This window comes from Salmo salar, chromosome 22 (assembly GCF_965601325.2).
Source record: "Salmo salar chromosome 22, fSalSal1, whole genome shotgun sequence".
Classification (NCBI taxonomy): domain Eukaryota; kingdom Metazoa; phylum Chordata; class Actinopteri; order Salmoniformes; family Salmonidae; genus Salmo; species Salmo salar.
Genome location: NC_138312.1, coordinates 34639046 through 34659556, shown reverse-complemented (window position 1 = coordinate 34659556; position 20511 = coordinate 34639046). Strand labels below are relative to the sequence as shown.

The window sequence follows — 20511 nt, the reverse complement described above, 5'->3', positions numbered from 1 at the left end:
TGTTCTTCGTCAGAATGCACTCCCAGGACTTCTACTTCAATAACAAATGTTGGTTTGGTCCCAAATAATCCATAGTTACATCCAAATAGCGGCGTTTTGTTCGTGCGTTCAAGACACTATCCGAAAGGGTAAGTAAAGGTTACGAGCATGGCGCATTTCGTGACAAAAAATGTCTAAATATTCCATTACCGTACTTCAAAGCATGTCAACCGCTGTTTAAAATCAATTTTTATGCCATTTTTCTCGTAAAAAAGCGATAATATTCCGACCGGGAATCTGCATTTAGGTAAACAGACGAAAGAAAATAAAGCATGGGGTCGACTCGGGCACGCGCCTAAGCCCATAGTACTCTGCTCGGCCACTTGCCAAAAGCGATAATGTGTTTCAGCCAGAGGCTGCCTCGATATCGTTCAGCTTTTTCCCGGGCTCTGAGAGCCTATGGGAGCCGTAGGAAGTGTCACGTTAGAGCAAAGATCCTCAGTCTTCAATAAAAAGAGCCAAGATGAAGAACAACTTGTCAGACAGGCCACTTCCCATATAGAATCCTCTCAGGTTTTTGCCTGCCATATGAGTTCTGTTATACTCACAGACACCATTCAAACAGTTTTAGAAACTTTAGGGTGTTTTCTATCCAAAGCCAATAATTATATGCATATTCTAGTTACTGGGCAGAAGTAGTAACCAGATTAAATCGGGTACGTTTTTTTTATCCGACCATGTCAATACTGCCCCCTACCCCCAACAGGTTAACAAACTATAGTTTTGGCAAGTCAGTTAGGACATCTTTGTGCATGACACAAGTAATTTTTCCAACAATTGCTTATAGATTATTTCGCTTATAATTCACTGTATCACAATTCCAGTGGGTCAGACGTTTACATACACTAAGTTGACTGTGCCTTTAAACAGCTTGGAAAATTTCAGAAAATTATGTCACGGCTTTAGAAGCTTCTGATAGGCTAATTGACACCATTTGAGTCAATTGGAGGTGTACCTGTGTATGTATTTCAAGGCATACCTTCAAACCCAGTGCCTCTTTGCTTGACATCATGGGAAAATCAAAAGAAATCAGCCAAGACCTCAGAAAACACATTCTAGACCTCCACAAGTCTGGTTCATCCTTGGGAAAAATTTCCAAATGCCTGAAGGTACTACATTCATCTGTACAAATAGTAGTACGCAAGTATAAACACCATGGGACCACGCAGCTGTCACACCGCTCAGGAAGGAGACGTTTTCTGTCTCCTAGAGATGAACATACTTTGGTGCGAAAACTGCAAATCAACCCCAGAACAACAGCAAAGGACCTTGTGAAGATGCTGGATGAAACGGGTACAAAGGTATCCATATCCACAGTAAAATGAGTCCTATATCGACATAACCTGAAAGGCTGCTCAGCAAGGAAGAAGCCACTGCTCCAAAACCGCCATAAAAAAGCCAGACTACGGTTTGCAACTGCAGATGGGGACAAAGATCATACTTTTTGGAGAAATGCAAATGGGTCTTCCAAATGGACAATGACCCCAAGCATACTACCAAAGTTGTGGAAAATGGCTTAAGGGCCACTCCAATACCTTGACTTTGTTGTCATCACAAAGCCCTGACCTCATCCTATAGAAAATTTGTGGGCAGAACTGAACAAGTGTGGGCAAGCAAAGAGGCCTACAAACCTGACTCAGTTACACCAGCTCTGTCAGGAGGAATGTGCCAAAATTCACTCAACTTATTGTGGGGAGCTTGTGGAAGGCTACCTGACACGTCTGACCAAAGTGAAACAATTTAAAGGCAATGCTACCAAATACTAATTGAGTGTATGTGAACTTCTAACCCACTAGGAATGTGATGAAAGAAATAAAAGCTGAAATAAATCATTCTCTCTACTATTATTCTGACATTTCACATTCTTAAAATAAAGTGGTGATCCTAACTTAACTAAAACAGGGCATTTTTAATGGAATTAAATGTCAGGAATTGTAAAAAACTGAGTTTAATGTATTTGGCTAAGGTGTATGTAAACTTCCAACTTCAACTGTATTTCTTTGTTAACCGCTCAACTCAGAATAGTGCGCACTCCCTCAAATCGTTTGGAGAAAATATCCTTTCTATTTTATTCAGCTATGTTAAATTGTATTCTTCATACTATAAAATAATTCCACAGATTTCTAAGCAAATCTTGTCTGCTAAATGAACTAGTGTAACCCACAGCCATTTGGCAAAGCCACATCAGGACCTAACATAAGGACAACTCAGAGTATGCTATTCTTTTCTTCTGAAAAAGACTACATTTTCTTCATAATCATGCTTCTTTAGACCTGTCTAAAATAAATAATGGATATGTTGTGAAGGTGTAGACTATATTACATGGATTTATTCAACTTTTTAAAATGTATATGTTCCAAAGGTCTGCATCAGTGGCTTGTTGGAGATGGAAGCCAGGAGATGCAAAATGTGTTTATGTTAATTAACATTCCATTACCGTGAGACCGACCCAGGTATTTACTTGACGATCACAGGGTGACTACATTTCATGACTGCCACAGCCTACACCCTCCTTCTCCTACCTCAGCCCCCCCTTCTCCCCTGTCCTGAGCTGGCCTGAACATCAGGCCTTTATCTCCTGCTCCTGCTGGTCAGCAGTGGAACTTGCTGTCTCGCCCTGGTGCTCTTCCTATACCTTCTCTCCTTCTCCTTCTTTCCCCTGTGCTGTCTTTTTCTCTCCACTTTGTCCTCCCTACACCCATCTGTCTTTCCCCTTTAGCCACTTGGATGTTATCCACCAGTTTTCCATTGTTAAATTTATTCATGAACCTGTCTGGGCGAGGTTAACTTCCCTGGGCTTGCGTCCCACCCTAGTCAACAGCCAGGGAATCGTGTGGCGCGAAATACAAATACCTCAAAAATGCTATAACTTCAATTTCTTAAACATATGACTATTTTACACCATTTTAAAGACAAGACTCTCGTTAATCTAACCACATTGTCCGATTTCAAAAAGGCTTTACAGCGAAAGCAAAACATTAGATTATGTCAGGAGAGTACCCTGCCAAAAATAATAACACAGCCATTTTCAAAGCAAGCATATATGTCACAAAAACCAAAACCACAGCTAAATGCAGCACTAACCTTTTGATCTTCATCAGATGACACTCCTAGGACATTATGTTATACAATACATGCATGTTTTGTTCAATCAAGTTCATATTTATATCAAAAACCAGCTTTTCACATTAGCATGTGATGTTCAGAACTAGCATACCCAGCGAAAACTTCCGGTGAACTTACTAAATTACTCATGATAAACGTTCACAAAATACATAACAATTATTTTAAGAATTATAGATACAGAACTCCTTTATGCAATCGCGGTGTTAGATTTTAAAATAGCTTTTCGGCGAAAGCACATTTTGCAATATTCTGAGTACATAGCTCGGCCATCACGGCTTGCTATTTTGACACCCACCAAGTTTGGGACTCACTAAACTCAGAATTACTATTAGAAAAATTGGATTACCTTTGCTGTTCTTCGTCAGAATGCACTCCCAGGACTTCTACTTCAACAACAATAAATGTTGATTTGGTTCCAAATAATCCATAGTTATATTCAAATGGTTCTGTTTTGTTCGTGCGTTCAGGTCACTATCCGAAGGGTGACGCGCGAGCGCATTTCGTGACAAAATTTCAAAATATTCCATTACCGTACTTCGAAGCATGTTAAACGCTGTTTAAAATCAATTTTTATGCTATTTTTCTCGTAAAATAGCGATAATATTCCAACTGGGCGACGTTGTATTCATTCAAAGGCTGAAAGAAAAAAAATTGAGAATTCTCGTGAACGCGCCTCTGTCTCACTGTCCCCAGGCTGACCACTCACAAATTCTCCTGATGTTCTTCGCCCAGAGACAGCAGACTCCCCATTCCACTTTCTGGTGCCTTCTGAGAGCCAATGGAAGCCTTAGAAAATGTCACGTTACAGCAGAGATGCTGTATTTTTGATAGAGATGCCACAGAAGGAGAACAAATTGTCAGACAGGGCACTTCCTATATGGAATCTTCTCAGGTTTTGGCCTGCCATATGAGTTCTGTTATACTCAGACACCATTCAAACAGTTTTAGAAACTTTAGGGTGTTTCTATCCAAATCAAATAATTATATGCATATTCTAGTTTCTGGGCAGGAGTAATAACCAGATTAAATCGGGTACGTTTTTTTATCCGGCCGTGAAAATACTGCCCCCTATCCTAAACAGGTTAATGTAGGTTACTTAACCTGCATCGCCATCCAGAATGAGCAATACTCATTTTACTCATCAGTTCTAATATGAAATTGGAAATACCCTGGAAATACTCAGATATTCTTGTCACCATTCTCTTTACTTATTGTCTCTTCCTCATTTTAAAACATCTCAGCTGGTCACAACAGTCCCAGTAGTAGTACAGTAATGTCTGCTACAGTAGCTAACTAACCTCCTGACCCACTTCTTGCTTTTCCCGGTGTCTTCTTGTCAGCTGCTTGTTGAGTCTTGTCTGAAGCGGCTGCTGCTATGTGAACAGAACACACAGGTTTAATCCCACAGTCATTACTGGCTGGGAAAGTCGTTACACACACACACTGCTGTTACAAACATGACGGTTGCTCTCTGTAGGCCCTGTCACAGCAAACGGCGTTCACATACAGGAAGTTATGGGAGGTGCCTGGCCTGTCTCTGCTAGTGGTGTCTACCGTAGCCTCCTTCCAAACAAACACACAACAAATAAGAGCTCCTTTTACAAAAGCCGTGGTTCCATTTCATTATTCATTCAGGGATCAGGTATGACTTTTGGGAGAGAGAATGGAGATAGAGGTTGACATTAGATCTAGTGAGTCAGGCTGGGGTGATGGTAGCACTGTCAGGAACAGGATGAGCAGAACAAAATATCTGCATGTCGGAGTCAGACTTCTCTTTGTGCGCATGCATGTTTATAATTGTGTGTGTTCATGTGTATATTCCAGTGTCAGAGAGCCATATAAAGACCCCTTTCACCTTAGGAGCTTGCCAGTTCAATGCACTAAAATAACCCAACATGGCCCCTATTTATTTGATGAAAACAACAAACTGAATGTTTCAGTCAGTGGTCACCTGGAAGACTAGCAGACCATTTGGCTGCATCTTAGAAGGAAAGAATGTTTCTGAATCTGGGTGACTCTTTTTCACATTTCTCAATACTTTTCTGTTTAAAAAAAATAAAGTGTACTGGTAGAGAGGAGGCACTAATACTTCACTGGCAGTCAGCTGAATGGAGATTTAGCCAACCCCATATACCCTTTCATATCCCCCCCACAATCAGCCAGCAATAGACCCTCCTTTCTGTGGTCACTCTTCTGATGAGTGCCTCTTCAACTTCAGAGACGATGACTTTCCATGTCCTCATTCACATACAATTTGACTATCTCTAGTAATAACTAGTTCCCCTGTCAGTCAAACAGCCTGGCTGTCACACTGCTGCCCGTTTGCCCAACTCCTGTCTGTCAAACTTCTCATTTGGCTGTATCACAGACGTTTGTACACTGAGGAACGCTACGGCTGATATTATAAAGGAGTATGGCCACTGTAGGCCAAATAGCAGTAGGAAGATATTGGAGTCTGCTAACTTGTTTTTTGTTGAACCTCCCTTGAAATGCTGTGTCGCACTCATAGTAATCCTCTGACTTGTTCAGTCCAGGCTAAATACATATACTAAAAGGGTAGAATAACTTTCGGAAATCAGACCACTGTCGGGCATTCTGGTTTGTCATCTGAAAAAATACATTTATTTCATGAACTCTATCCCTTGCTCTCTCGTCGTTGTGTACATTCCTCTCTCATGCGGCGGCGTATGCGGTCTGTGTGTATGTAACCTAACGTAGCAGGCGTAAAAGTGTATCTATCTGTGTCCGAGCAAGAAAAGAACAGACACAAAGGATTATGGTCATTGTAGTTAAATACCACGTTTCTGTGCTGAACTAGGTTGACACAGGATGGCGGGTATGCCAGAATGGTTGTTGGACTTGGAGATGGAGTCAAGGGAACCCATTTGAGGTTGGTAAGAAGGCGGGTAGGGAAAAAAAGGAAGAAAGTGGAACATATATTAAGAGTAAATATGGAGTGCTACAGAAGGAAATGAAACATGACCAGAGAGAGGATAAATTAACTTCAGTGGCAGGTGCGGTGAAGACTGCCGAGTTCGAGCCTCGTCCCGATGGTTATAAAGATGTTTTTTGCCTAGTGGGAGTGATATTTTTGAAGAGAATGAATCCTTGCTTTCTGGCGTTAGGTTAGGCAGGAGAAGAGTTTGGGGAATTTTGGGTAGGTGAAAGTGCCTTGAAGTGGAATTGTCTTTTTTTCCCCGCATTTGTGCTGCACAACCTGACTGGGGACAAGAGCTGTGACTTGTTTTCCTCTCTGGAGCAGGGTGCCGTTGAAAGGAGTAATAACTGGTTTTAAGTGTTGAAGGCCAACTGAATGTCAAGATTCCCAGAGTCCCGCGTTTTGGTGCCACATAGACCTGGTGGAGGATGTGATGAAACGGATAAGACAGTGTCTACTACTGAGTACTACTACTACTACTACTACTGAGTTTTGATGCTGAGTTTGTACCCCGATTTAAAGTCAAGTTAGGATGTCAGTCATCCCGTGAGAGCTTTTGTCCGGAACCTAGAGGTCGACCGATTATGATTTTTCAACGCTGATACCGATTTATTGGAGGACCCAAAAAAGCCGATACCGATTAATCAGCCGATTTTAAATAATGTTTATTTTTATTATTATAATTTTTTTTTTTATATATATATTTTTGGTAATAATGACAATTACAACAATACTGAATGAACACTTATTTTAACTTATATATAATACATCAATAAAGTCAATTTAGCCTCAAATAATGAAACATGTTCAATTTGGCTTAAATAATGCAAAAACAAAGTGTTGGAGAAGAAAGCAAAAGTGCAATGTGTGCCATGTAAGAAAGCTAACATTTAAGTGCCTTGCTCAGAACATGGGAACATATGAAAGCTGGTGGTTCCTTTTAACATGAGTCTTCAATATTCCCAGGTAAGAAGTTTTAGGTTGTAGTTATTATAGGACTATTTCTCTCTATATGACTTGTATTTCATATACCTTTGACTATTGGATGTTCTTATAGGCACTTTAGTATTGCCAGTGTAACAGTATTGCTTCCGTCCCTCTCCTCGCTCCTACCTGGGCTCGAACCAGGAACACATCGACAACAGCCACCCTCGAAGCAGCATTACCCATGTAGAGCAAGGGGAACAACTACTCCAAGTCTCAGAGCGAGTGACAATAGCACGCACCCGCTAACTAGCTAGCCATTTCACACCGGTTACACCAGCCTAATCTTGGGAGTTGACAGGCTTGAAGTCATAAACAGCGCAATACATTGCGAAGAGCTGCTGGCAAAACGCACGAAAGTGCTGTTTGATTGAATGCTTACGAGCCTGCTGGTGCCTACCACCGCTCAGTCAGACTCCTCTATCAAATCATAGACTTAATTATAATATAATAAACACACAGAAATATGAGCCTTAGGTCATTAATATGGTCGAATCCGGAAACTATCATCTCGAAAATAAAACGTTTTTTTCTTTCAGTGAAATACGGAACCGGTCTGTATTTTATCTAACGGGTGGCATCCCTAAGTCTAAATATTCCTGTTACATTGCACAACCTTCAATGGTATGTCATAATTACGTAAAATTCTGGCAAATTAGTTCGCAACGAGCCAGGCAATGAACGCAAGAGCAGTGACACAATTTCATGTTAGCAGGCAATATTAACTAAATATGCAGGTTTAAAAATATATACTTGTGTATTGATTTTAAAGAAAGGCATTGATGTTTATGGTTAGGTACATTGGGGCAACGACAGTACTTTTTTCGCAAATGCACTTGTTAAATCCTCACCCGTTTGTCGAAGTAGGCTGTGATTCGATGAGAAATTAACAGGCACTGCATCAATTATATGCAACGCAGGACACGTTAGATAAACTAGTAATATGATTATGTTAAGATAAGTTTAATGCTAGCTAGCAACTTACATTGGCTTCTTGCTGCCCTCGCGTAACAGGTAGTCAGCCTGCTATGCAGGCTCCTCGTGGAGTGCAATGTAAGGCAGGTGGTTAGTGTTGGACTAGTAACCAGAAGGTTGCAAAAACGAATCCCCGAATCCCCCCTGAACAAGGCAGTTAACCCTCGTTCCTAGGCCGTCATTGAAAATAAGAATGTGTTCTTAATCTGACTTGCCTGGTTGAATAAAGGTGTAAAAAATAATAATACATTTTTTTTTTAATTCGGCAAATCGGTGGCAAAAAATACCGATTACCGATTGTTATGAAAACTTGAAATCGGCCCTAATTAATCGGCCATTCCGATTTAATCGGTAGACCTCTACCCAATACGGTGTTTTAAGAATCAAGCTTAATGTCATGTGGCAGCAGTGTGTAGGAGGGAGATTCCTAGATGTGAGAAGAGTGCAGGAGGACATGACACAAAGGAATGTGTAGTATCGGTGGAAAGAGCTGTGTGTAAACTGTAGTGGCTGGAGATCAGAGGTGTCCGGTGAGAGAAAGGCAGGTTGAGGTTGCCAGGAATAGAGTAGTGCATAAGGTGTTGTATGCTGAGGCAGTGAAGGGCGTAGTAGAGGAAGAAGAGTCCAGGGTGAAGGATCCTAAGAGGATCCCTGTGAGTAGGCAGAGGTCAATCATGATAGGAATAATGTGCTTCAGTAATTTTTGAATATTCTACTTTTTATTTATTTCATGGCCATGGTTGTCAACTGTACCGCAGGAATGGAATGTAAATCAGAGGATATATGGGGTGGTAGTACTTGGGTGTGCAATATTTTACTGCTGGCCTGGTGTAGGATCAGATGGGGCCAAAGTAGTGGAATAGTGATGAGGTTTTAATCTGTGTAGGGTTGGAAGGGCATTTTTGTTGTTGTTGCAAAGTGTAAAGAATTCATACTATAGAATAGTAGGCTGATACACAACCAATACAGTAGGTGGCGGCATGCACCTATAGCATTTGTTTGTGGACCGCTGTAATACCAAAGAAGAACTAGGTTAAATATTTTCTGTATGAAAACTACAACTCCCTTCTGCCCAGCAGCCCATATAGTTCTGGACTTAATCTATCTTGTGAATTATTTAATTTCTCTCTAGAGAAACAGCGTATTGGGCTCTCAAAAAACCTTGAACTAAATGGAATTCGAGTAATTGAACCGACATCAGTTAGTTGTTTAATAACCTTCATACTGTTCCTGTGCCATTCCGGGATATACGGTATCAACGGTAATGCACACAAAACGTAATTTACCAGAATGCTAAGAAAAAGCTAACAAGTACAAAGGAATTCTCATAGCGGATGCTAGGTAAATGTTAACGAGGTCAATTATCTCAAAATGCAGTTGAAGTAGGAAGTTTTACATTAGCCAAATACATTTAAATTCAGTTTTTTACAAATCCTGACATTTAATCCTAGTAGAAAATTCCCTGTTTTAGGTCAGTTATGATCACCACCTTATTTTAAGAATGTGACATGTCAGAATAATAGTGGAGTGATTTATTTCCTTTTTTTTCTTTCATCACATTCCCAGTGGGTCAGAAGTTCACATACACTCAATTAGTATTTGGTAGCATTGCCTTTTAAATTGTTTAACTTGGGTCAGACATTTCGGGTAGCCTTCCACAAGCTCCCCACAATAAGTTGGGTGAATTTTGTCCCATTCCTCCTGACAGAGCTGGTGTAACGGAGTCAGGTTTGTAGGCCTCCTTGCTCGCACACACTTTTTCAGTTCTGCCCACACATTTTCTATAGGCTTGAGGTCAGGGCCACTCCAATATCTTGACTTTGTTGTCCTTAAATCCTCTTACATCTAGACGTTCCGCTAGCGGAACACCTGCTCCAATATCCAATGATGGGCGTGGCGCGAAATACAAACTCCTCTAAAATCCGAAAACTTCCATTTTTCAAACATATGACTATTTTACAGCATTTTAAAGACAAGACTCTCGTTAATCTAACCACACTGTCCGATTTCAAAAAGGCTTTACAGCGAAAGCAAAACATTAGATTATGTCATCAGAGTACCCAGCCAGAAATAATCAGACACCCATTTTTCAAGCTAGCATATAATGTCACAAAAAACAAAACCACAGCTAAATGCAGCACTAACCTTTGATGATCTTCATCAGATGACAACCCTAGGACATTGTTATACAATGCATGCATGTTTTGTTCAATCAAGTTCATATTTATATCAAAAACCAGCTTTTTTACATTAGCATGTGACGTTCAGAACTAGCATACCCCCCGCAAACATCCGGTGAATTTACTAAATTACTCACGATAAACGTTCACAAAAAACATAACAATTATTTTAAGAATTATAGATACAGAACTCCTCTATGCACTCGATATGTCCGATTTTAAAATAGCTTTTCGGTGAAAGCACATTTTGCAATATTCTCAGTAGATAGCCCAGCCATCACGTGTTCTTCGTCAGAATGCACTCCCAGGACTTCTACTTCAATAACAAATGTTGGTTTGGTTCAAAATAATCCATAGTTATATCCAAACAGCGGCATTTTGTTCGTGCGTTCAAGACACTATCCGAAGTGTAAATAAGGGTCACGAGCATGGCGCATTTCGTGACAAAAGATTTCTAAATATTCCATTACCGTACTTCGAAGCATGTCAACCGCTGTTTAAAATCAATTTTTATGCCATTTTTCTCGTAAAAAAGCGATAATATTCAGACCGGGAATCTGCGTTTAGGTAAACAGACGAGAGAAAACAAAGCATGGGGTCGACTCGTGCACGCGCCTGAGTCTCACAGTACTGTAACCAGCCACTATCCAAACGCGCTACTTTTTTTCAGCCAGAGCCTGCAAAGCCACGATTCAGCTTTTTGCCGCCTTCTGAGAGCCCATGGGAGCCGTAGGAAGTGTCACGTAACAGCAGAGATCCTCTGTAATGGATAGAGATAATCAAGAAGGGCAAGAAATTGTCACAGGGCACTTCCTGCATGGAATCTTCTCAGGTTTTGGCCTGCCAAATGAGTTCTGTTATACTCACAGACACCATTCAAACAGTTTTAGAAACTTTGGAGTGTTTTCTATCCAAAGCTAATAATTATAGGCATATTCTAGTTTCTGGGCAGGAGTAATAATCTGATTAAATCGGGTACGTTTTTTTATCCGGCTGTGAAAATACTGCCCTCTAGCCATAACAGGTTAAGCCATTTTCCACAACTTTGAAAGTATGCTTGGGGTCATTGTCCATTTGGAAGACCCATTTGCGACCAAGCTTTAACTTCCTGACTGATGTGTTGAGATGTTGCTTCAATATATCCACATAATTTTCTCTCCTCATGATGCCATCTATTTTGTGAAGTGCACCAGTCCCTCCTGCAGCAAAGCACCCACACAACATGATGCTGCCACCCCCGTGCTTCACGGTTGGGATGGTGTTCTTTGGCTTGCACTCATCCCCCTTTTTGCTCCAAACATAACAATGATCATTATGGCCAAACCGTTCTATTTTTGTTTCATCAGACCAGAGGACATTTCTCCAAAAAGTATGATCTTTGTCCCCATGTGCAGTTGCAAACTGTAGTCTGGCTTTTTTTATGGTGGTTTTGGAGCAGTGGCTTCTTCCTTGCTGAGCGGCCTTTCAGGTTATGTCGATATAGGACTTGTTTAACTGTGGATATAGATACTTTTGAACCTGTTTCCTCCAGCATCTTCACAAAGTCCTTTACTGTTGTTCTGGGATTGATTTGCACTTTTCGCACAAGTACGTTCATTTCTAGGAGACAGAAAACGTCTCCTTCCTGAGCGGTGTGACGGCTGCGTGGTCCCATGGTGTTTATACTTCCGTGTTATACTTCCGTGTGTTGCCTGTGAGTGTCTGTGTGTGCGCCTTGCCTGTGAGTGTCTGTGTGTGCGCCTTGCCTGTGAGTGTCTGTGTGTGCGCCTTGCCTGTGAGTGTGTGTCTGTGTGTGCGCCTTGCCTCTGAGTGTGTGTCTGTGTGTGCGCCTTGCCTGTGAGTGTCTGTGTGTCTGTGTGTGCGCCTTGCCTGTGAGTGTCTGTGTGTCTGTGTGTGCGCCTTGCCTGTGAGTGTCTGTGTGTCTGTGTGTGCGCCTTGCCTGTGAGTGTCTATGTGTCTGTGTGTGCGCCTTGCCTGTGAGTGTCTGTGTGTGCGCCGTGTCTGTGTGTCTGTGTGTGCGCCTTGCCTGTGAGTGTGTGTGCGCCTTGCCTGTGAGTGTGTGTGTGTGTGTGTGTGTGTGTGCGCGCCTTGCCTGTGAGTGTGTGTGTGTGCGCGCCTTGCCTGTGAGTGTGTGTGTGTGTGTGTGTGCGCCATGCCTGTGAGTGTGTGTGCGCCATGCCTGTGAGTGTGTGTGCGCCATGCCTGTGAGTGTGTGTGCGCCATGCCTGTGAGTGTGTGTGCGCCATGCCTGTGAGTGTGTGTGCGCCATGCCTGTGAGTGTGTGTGCGCCATGCCTGTGTGCGCCATGCCTGTGTGCGCCATGCCTGTGTGTGTGTGTGTGTGTGTGTGTGCGCGCCATGCCTGTGAGTGTGTGCGCGCCATGCCTGTGAGTGTGTGTGCGCCATGCCTGTGTGTGTGTGTGTGTGCGCCATGCCTGTGTGTGTGTGTGTGTGTGCTCCATGCCTGTGTGTGTGTGTGCTCCATGCCTGTGTGTGTGTGTGCTCCATGCCTGTGTGTGTGTGTGCTCCATGCCTGTGAGTGTGTGTGTGTGTGCTCCATGCCTGTGAGTGTGTGTGTGTGTGCTCCATGTGTGTGTGTGTGTGTGTGTGTGTGTGTGTGCTCCATGCCTGTGAGTGTGTGTGTGTGTGTGCTCCATGCCTGTGAGTGTGTGTGTGTGTGCTCCATGCCTGTGTGTGTTTGTGTGTGTGCTCCATGCCTGTGTGTGTGTGTGTGCTCCATGCCTGTGTGTGTGTGTGTGTGTGCTCCATCTTGCCTGTGAGTGGGTGTGAGTGCGCCTTGCCTGTGACTGTGAGTGCGCCTTGCCTGTGACTGTGAGTGCGCCTTGCCTGTGACTGTGAGTGCGCCTTGCCTGCGTGTATGCGCCTTGCCTGTGAGTGTGTGTCCGCTCTTGGTCCCTTCCACTAAAGATCTGCCAATCAGGACAACATTCTCTGAGGCCAATTAGTCCCAGTTTTATCTGTTGTTATTCAAAGCTGCCTGAGCCTTCATTCTAACAGCCAGATGACTCCACAGAAATAGAAACGTCAACAGAAAAACTGCATTTGACTAATGATGCCTCAGAGTTTTCACCTATCAATCTGAAATATCATTTATTTAACAATGATTCAACATTCTTCTCCTTTTTATTATGCAACAGGTATTATGGGATATCTGTCAAACACCCTTTTTATATTTTTACCTACACTTAGTTATGCAGTTCACAATTATTGAGCCGCCTTTGCCTTCTCAAACAACCATTATGCATCAAATATTCTAGTCAACATTGTGTTTTGTGTTTGCTACTACATAGTGTTATCTGCTACAGACTTTTATTGTTAGTTAATATTTGTGTCTTGTGTGTTTCAGCCCCAAAGACGTGCAGTCCAAAGCAGGTTGTGTGCAAGGACCAGGTAACGTGTATCTCCAAGGGCTGGCACTGCGATGGAGAGAAAGACTGCCCAGACGGCTCGGACGAGGCGCCGGATGTCTGTAAGTCTCTCATTCTCTCACATGCTTTCTGTCCAGCCAGCGTGTCCACTGTTCACTGTTGTCGTGCTATGAAGGAAATTAACAACACAATGCTACTAAGTGGTAGAGGACCGGTAAGTGAGGGAAAGTTATGAATGTAGGAATTGATGTTAATTTTGTTTATCCCTCCTGCATCTGCAGTTATTCTGTAATCATTTGTTGGATGGAGTACTTTGTTGGTGTTCCATTTCAGTTCATTGTGGGTCATAAGTAGGTCTGGGCAACGCGATATTACGATAGCATCGTCTATTGATGATTGACAGCCATCGTTGATGGTTTAACCCATTTTAAACTTGATTCCAGTGCACAGCAGGGCACTACACAGGTGACATTCCAAGTAATTTGCCTATTCCTATTTGGTCTTGCCTATTTCAATAAATATTTTATGTAGCCTACAGAATGGAAGAGGAATGTAGGCCAGACAGAGTGGAGAATTCCACCAAAGCAGCGCAAAATGTCCAGTCAGAAAATATTGTTTCTCTTTCTTTCTCTGTTGGATGCACGGATACTCCTGAACTATCTTATGTCTAGGTGTTAAAAAAAGTACCCTATATTCCCTTCTCTCTCTCTCCATTCGATAGGCTATGACTATGACTGAAGGCTATGCTTCATTGTTTTATGTATGGATTTCTCTCGATCAAACAATGAACGTAACGGAGTTTCATCTCAAAGTTATTTGAATAGCTTAAAAACATACGGTATCCAGAGGACTAATAATGAGAGAGAACAAACGGGTGGGAAAATCCCTCCATGCGAGGTTGAAAAACAAATGGCCAATAACCTGTCCTCCTACTAGGCCCATCATAAAAGCTTTAAGACCGCTCCTGTTCTTAACTTTATTGTCCAAATATTCTACCCCACAAAGGTGTTGTCCTGAAGTTGTTTTGGCTTTCAAAAATAATACGAATGGACATCTATAGACTAAGCAGAGCTGTTCTCAATCACAGCTATACAATATGTTTTATTTTTTGATAATTTTATCATGCAAATAAAGCAATTCTTATCCAGTTATGAAGACTGATTGTATCCAGCCCATGATGTAGGCCTATAACCTACAGTAAGACAGCCCGTTCCTCATCAGACAGTCACTGCTCCATCATTGGCACGCCACTCACACACCCCTGTTCTGCTCCTTCACCATTAAAGCTTTGCCATTGCCTTCACTTAGCCTCTGCCCAGGCTTTCAACAACATTATCTTTCACCATGATTCGTCCAGTTGCATTCAATTTCGCACTTTAGCCCAACTGTCTATTTTATATTTGTGGGTGCGTTTGGTGGTGTTGGTCCTCTGGCTATGAGTTGCCTCTCTTAGACCCTGATCCCTGTAACCATGCCCCTGTCGACTGGATGGCATGTGATGAACTTTGGCCGACACTCAACTTCTCCCTGCACATAATTGCCTGGGGCCGAGGGCACAAACCCCAAACCACCAAAAATCTATTGAAACTTTCACTTCTGATTTACGCTGCTGATTAAGACGTGTGAAGGTAATGTTATTTCACTTTAAGAGTTCTGTGAATTTATCACTCTGCCTTATCATCGATTTATAATTGCAACGCAATTGCAGTAACCACTCTATTTTATTATGTCTGCTTAATTTGATTGCATTTGTTAACCATACGTATGACTGGAGTCAAGGCTCTAACGTTATCAACTACCCTGATGATGGTTACTTACGTTTCCTGTGTTACAAGTAAAAGGATGTGAAGTCTTATCAATGGAGGAGGAGGCATCCTTGGCAGGGAGGGAGGATGGTTTATGTGAATTAGATAAAATGACAGGAATTAGGGCTGATTTGGCAGAAACCCCAGATCACAGATAAGGACTCTGGTTGTTCAGTGTTTCCTACAGGGCTAGTGTGAAGAATCACGCTGTTAGAAACCATGACCATAGAAGCTCTATTAGATAGGGTATGAAAATACACTTGGCTATTATGCTTCAGTCAGGTTACTTATGAGAGGATAGTGTGGTTCTTTAACCCTCGCTTAGATTGACACATAATCAGATTTTACACAGTGCCCTGGGTCTGGCTGGGGAAAAACAATGGGAGGATTAATCCGCTACAGAGAGCATTGGCGATTCCTTCACGCAACTCAGTCATACCCAGTTACCTGATTTACAAAGTTTGTCTTTGCTTTGAAGACGTGGTTTCCTACAGCCCCTGACCACAGAGGTGGCAGTCATAAAACATTTGACAGCCGTCATATTTCCCCTGACACAATGTCTTCATTAGAAATCAGTGTTACAAAGAGAGAGCTTCCCAGATAGATGGTGGGCCGAAGCCTTTAAATGTGAAGTTGATCGATCCCTGTCGAGGGAGGAGCGGATTATTTTTGTATAGGACAGTAAAACATTCTTACAATGACTATTATAAAAATGTGTTTACACCTTCAATTCTTGCACATTTTCTCATTAAAAAGTATATTTCAACACTCGGCCGCTCAGCCAAGTTTGCCAAACTACTACGTTTGGAACCAATCAGAACTCCAGTACATACCCCTCGTGATGAAGGCAGCCAATGGCCTGCTTTTATCGACAATGTAAACAGAGCCTCTTGTGAAAACGCAATCTGCTGTCTGTTGAAGAGGAACACATATTGCTAGCTAGCTCCCAGACTGAAATAAGATAAATATCTGTTTTCGCACGCACTTGAAATATGCAGCATGCAATATGAATTGTCTTGATCATATGAAGAGGTAACTCCGTTGACCATTTAGCCAGTTTATTGAAAGCTAGCCATTGTTCAACTAGCCAGCCAGCTACTGTAAATTTGTGTTTCATTAGCCATCTCTTTCAGTGAATTCAATTGTTGACTCATGTTTTGGCATGATTATGTGTCTAATTTCAAGCTGCAGGCTTAAAGAAACAGTCAATATACTTTGCATAGAAACCCAAATAAAAGCATGTACAGTGACTTCGGAAAGTATTCAGACCCTTTTTCCACATTGTGTTACGTTACAACCTTATTCTAGAATTGATTTAAAAAAATTATATTTAATCCATCTACACACAATACACCATAATGACAAAGCAAAAACAGCTTATTAGACATTTTTGCAAAAGTATTATAACTATAAAACAGAAATACCTTATTTACATAAGCATTCAGACCCTTTGCTATGAGACTTGAAATTGAGCTCCGTTGCATCCTGTTTCCATTGATCATCCTTGATCTTTCTGCAACTTGATTGGAGTCCACCTGTGGTCAATTCAATTGAGTTGGACTTGATTTGGAAAGGCACACACCTGTTTATATAAGGTCCCACAGTTGACAGTGCATGTCAGAGCAAAAACCAAGCAATGAGGTTGAAGGAATCCTGCACCGAGACAGGATTGTCTCGAGGCACAGATCTGGGGAAGGGTACCAAAAAATATCTGCAGCATTGAAGGTCCCCAAGAACATAGTGGCCTCCATCATTCTTAAATGGAAGAAGTTTGGAACCACCAAGACTCTTCCTAGAGCTGGCTGTCCTGCCAAACTGAGCAATCAGGGGAGAAGGGCCTTGGTCAGGAAGGTGACCAAGAACCTGATGGTCACTCTGACAGAGCTCCAGAGTTCCTCTGTGGAGATGGGAGAACCAGCACTCCACCAATCAGGCCTTTATGGTAGAGTGGCCAGCCGGAAGCCATGCCTAAGTAAAAGGCACATGGCAGCCTGCTTGGTGTTTGCCAAAAGGCACCTAATGACTCTCAGACCATGATAAACAAGATTCATTGGTCTAATGAAACCAAGATTGAACTCTTTGGCCTGAATGCAAAGCGTCATGTCTGGAGGAAACCTGGCACCATCCCTACGGTGAAGCATGGTGGTGGCCGCATAATGCCGTGGGGATGTTTTTCAGCGGCAGGGACTGGGAGACTAGTCTGGATCGAGGGAAAGATGAATGGAGCAAAGTACAGAGAGATCCTTGATGAAAACCTGCTACAGAGCGCTTAGGACCTCAGACTGGAGCGAATGTACACCTTACAACAGGACAATGACCCTAAGCACACTGCCAAGACAACGCAGGAGTGGCTTAGGGACAAGTATCTGAATGTCCTTGAGTGATCCGCCAGAGCCCGGACTTGAACCCGATCAAACATCTCTGGAGAGACCTGAAAATAGCTGTGCAGTGACACTCCCCATCCAACCTGACAGAGCTTGAGAGGATCTGCAGAGAAGAATGGGGAGAAACTCCCCAAATATTGGTGTGCCAAGCTTATAGCATCATACCCAAGAAGACTCGAGGCTGTAATTGCTGCCAAAGGCGCTTCAACAAAGTACTAAGTAAAGGGTCTGAGTACTTATGTAAATGAGGTGTGTGTGTGTGTGTGTGTGTGTGTGTGTGTGTGTGTGTGTGTGTGTGTGTGTGTGTGTGTGTGTGTGTGTGTGTGTGTGTGTGTGTGTGTGTGTGTGTGTGTAAAAATATATATATTTTGCAAAAATGTTAACCTGTTTTTGCTTTGTCATTATGGGGTATTTTGTGTGTGTGTGTGTATATTGAGGCTGTAACATAAGAAAATGTGGAAAAAGTCAAGGGGTCTGACCGAGACCAGGAGGGGGACAAGGGGTCCGAGACAGTCAAGACCAAGACCAGAAAAATGTGAGTCCAATTCCAGACCATGATTGTGATTTTGTCAAATCACCACCATAATACGAGTTCAAAATGTCCAGTATTGTTTGGTTTATATTTCAGAACAACATATGGTTTCTTTAGACATTCAGAATGGTGGAAAAATGCATGCTGAGGGAAAATGGAGTCACTCTACAAATTATTACTAACCCAAACAGTGGGTAACAATGGACATTCTATGCCTTCAGATGATTATAATGATAATTATATTATTATTTATAAAATCCAATCAGGATTTTTCTTTCCTGGTCTCTGGGGAGATAAAATATAGCTCCTTAAGTCAGCCATTGGCTAGGCCATCAGAAGCTAGATAAAGGCATCTGCTGTTCAACTGTATTAGGGCAACATTTTGGAGTGACAGTGGAATCAATCAATCACATTTTGACTTGGTGTGGGACCGTTTTTACAAAAACCTATAGAAACGTCTGCCTTGAAGGCCAACCGGTCACTGCATAATAGGGAGCAGTAGTTTTCCCACAGTCTAGCTTTAGTTAGCTTACGCATCATCACGCTGTAATGTACAATTTACCTTATTTTAGCGCCCCAAAATGTAATACTTTCAGGTCAACTGTAATATGAAAACCATTGTAAAACACAATTTCTCCCCTTTCCAGTTAAAATCAATGACGAGAACATTCATGCTGCCCGTCTCTGCATGATTGAAGAAGGCAATGAGCTCCGTCGGGTCTTTTTAAAAATAACGGGTGGGGAAGCGAAACCTACTGTGTGACAGGGTAAGGCCGTGTGGGGAAACGGCTTTTTTTCACCCGATCTGTCCAACTTATCACCTCTAAAATGTAAATAAAACACTTTAAAGAGTGTATATAATGTGTCATTACTTAACTTTAGCTCTGCCCTACAAATATGTATCTTCAGAAGTTAACAGTGGCTGTCGCGGCTTTTGAGAGTCATGTTGGCTTGCAGTGATGACGCAGAAAATGAATGCATTCAGTTCTACATTTGACTAGGTATCACCCTTTACCCTGTCCCTTTCTTGTTTTTAATCTGTGAGAGAAACGCTACAGCTGGTGGAGAGAGGTTGTACGACACCGAATGAGTTGCATTATACGTGATGTACATTACGTCATGACATGTCACAATTTAACGTACTGCGTCAGAGGGGTCAGTTCTTTCAACTTTTCTCCAATACTATCGGGCCATTACCATGTCAATCAACACTTGAATAGAAACGTAGTTCACACCCCAGATGTTGATGCCATCACAGTTGCTACAGTCCCATTAGTTTTCATAGCAGCCTCGTTTGAATGCCGCGGTTGCGCAAATTTGTACGGAAGGGGGTTAGTCAACAGTAGCTAGTGTTTGACAGCTAGTTTGCAGCAGGTGTTATCAAAGAGGATTTTGCTAATTTGTTAGCTTATCCCTTTTCAAGAATAACTTTCAACAAGAAGTTCAGTTTCAAATAATTGTCATCTGGTGAGTGGAACTGTTTTATTTTTTTATTTATTGCAGCGTGCTTGCGTTTAGCCATCTCTTTTTCAACATAACTTGTGTGGAAGACATTGTTGCATTTAAAGTGGAACTGGCAGCATTTTTAGCAACATGACATCTTATTAAAACGTGTTCATATACAACCACTTAGATATGGTAATTTTCACATTTTCATAAATTCTTAGAATGTTTGGTAATTGCTTTATTATAAGGCATTTGTGAAAAGTCTATGCGCTATAGCCAATCAGAGCTACAGTAGGCCTTTATAGAAACAAGGCATTTGCCACACAGGCCTGTCATCATTCACTTTGAACTGGACTGTGTTTACAGGCAGTTGCAACAGCTTGACTTGAGATCAATAGAACGCATTTGCCTAAAGCCACAAAATTCACCTGATTGGATTTCTGCAAATATGTAAACGCCAAGGGAGTCCTCTTAAATTTGGGAACTTTACAGTTCTATTGATCAAACAACCATGACAAAGTAGGCTCTCTCTCCCTCAGTTATGTACATCATCAACAACAAGATCAACAAGTAATGCTAGCCAGAGCAAGATGAGCTGAAATCTAACGGAACATTAGATAAACCCTCTCAAACTTTTTCAGCTAGTTGGCCGTCAAACTTGCACTGATAAACAATGGGGAATTGTAGCCTCCTCGTCCTTTTGCAGCTTGCCTG

At 42.1% G+C, this 20511-nt stretch overlaps 1 protein-coding gene across 3 annotated transcripts in view; it reads left to right on the top strand.

Annotated features, from left to right (window-relative positions):
- Positions 1-20511, top strand: part of LOC106583141 (low-density lipoprotein receptor-related protein 1) — a 217786-nt gene that overhangs the window by 51924 nt on the left and 145351 nt on the right. For all 3 annotated transcript variants that reach the window (XM_082967520.1, XM_082967521.1, XM_045705049.2), the window contains exon 2: positions 13609-13731. In XM_082967520.1, the coding sequence (XP_082823646.1) occupies positions 13609-13731 (123 nt within the window). The remainder of the gene's footprint in view (positions 1-13608; positions 13732-20511) is intronic.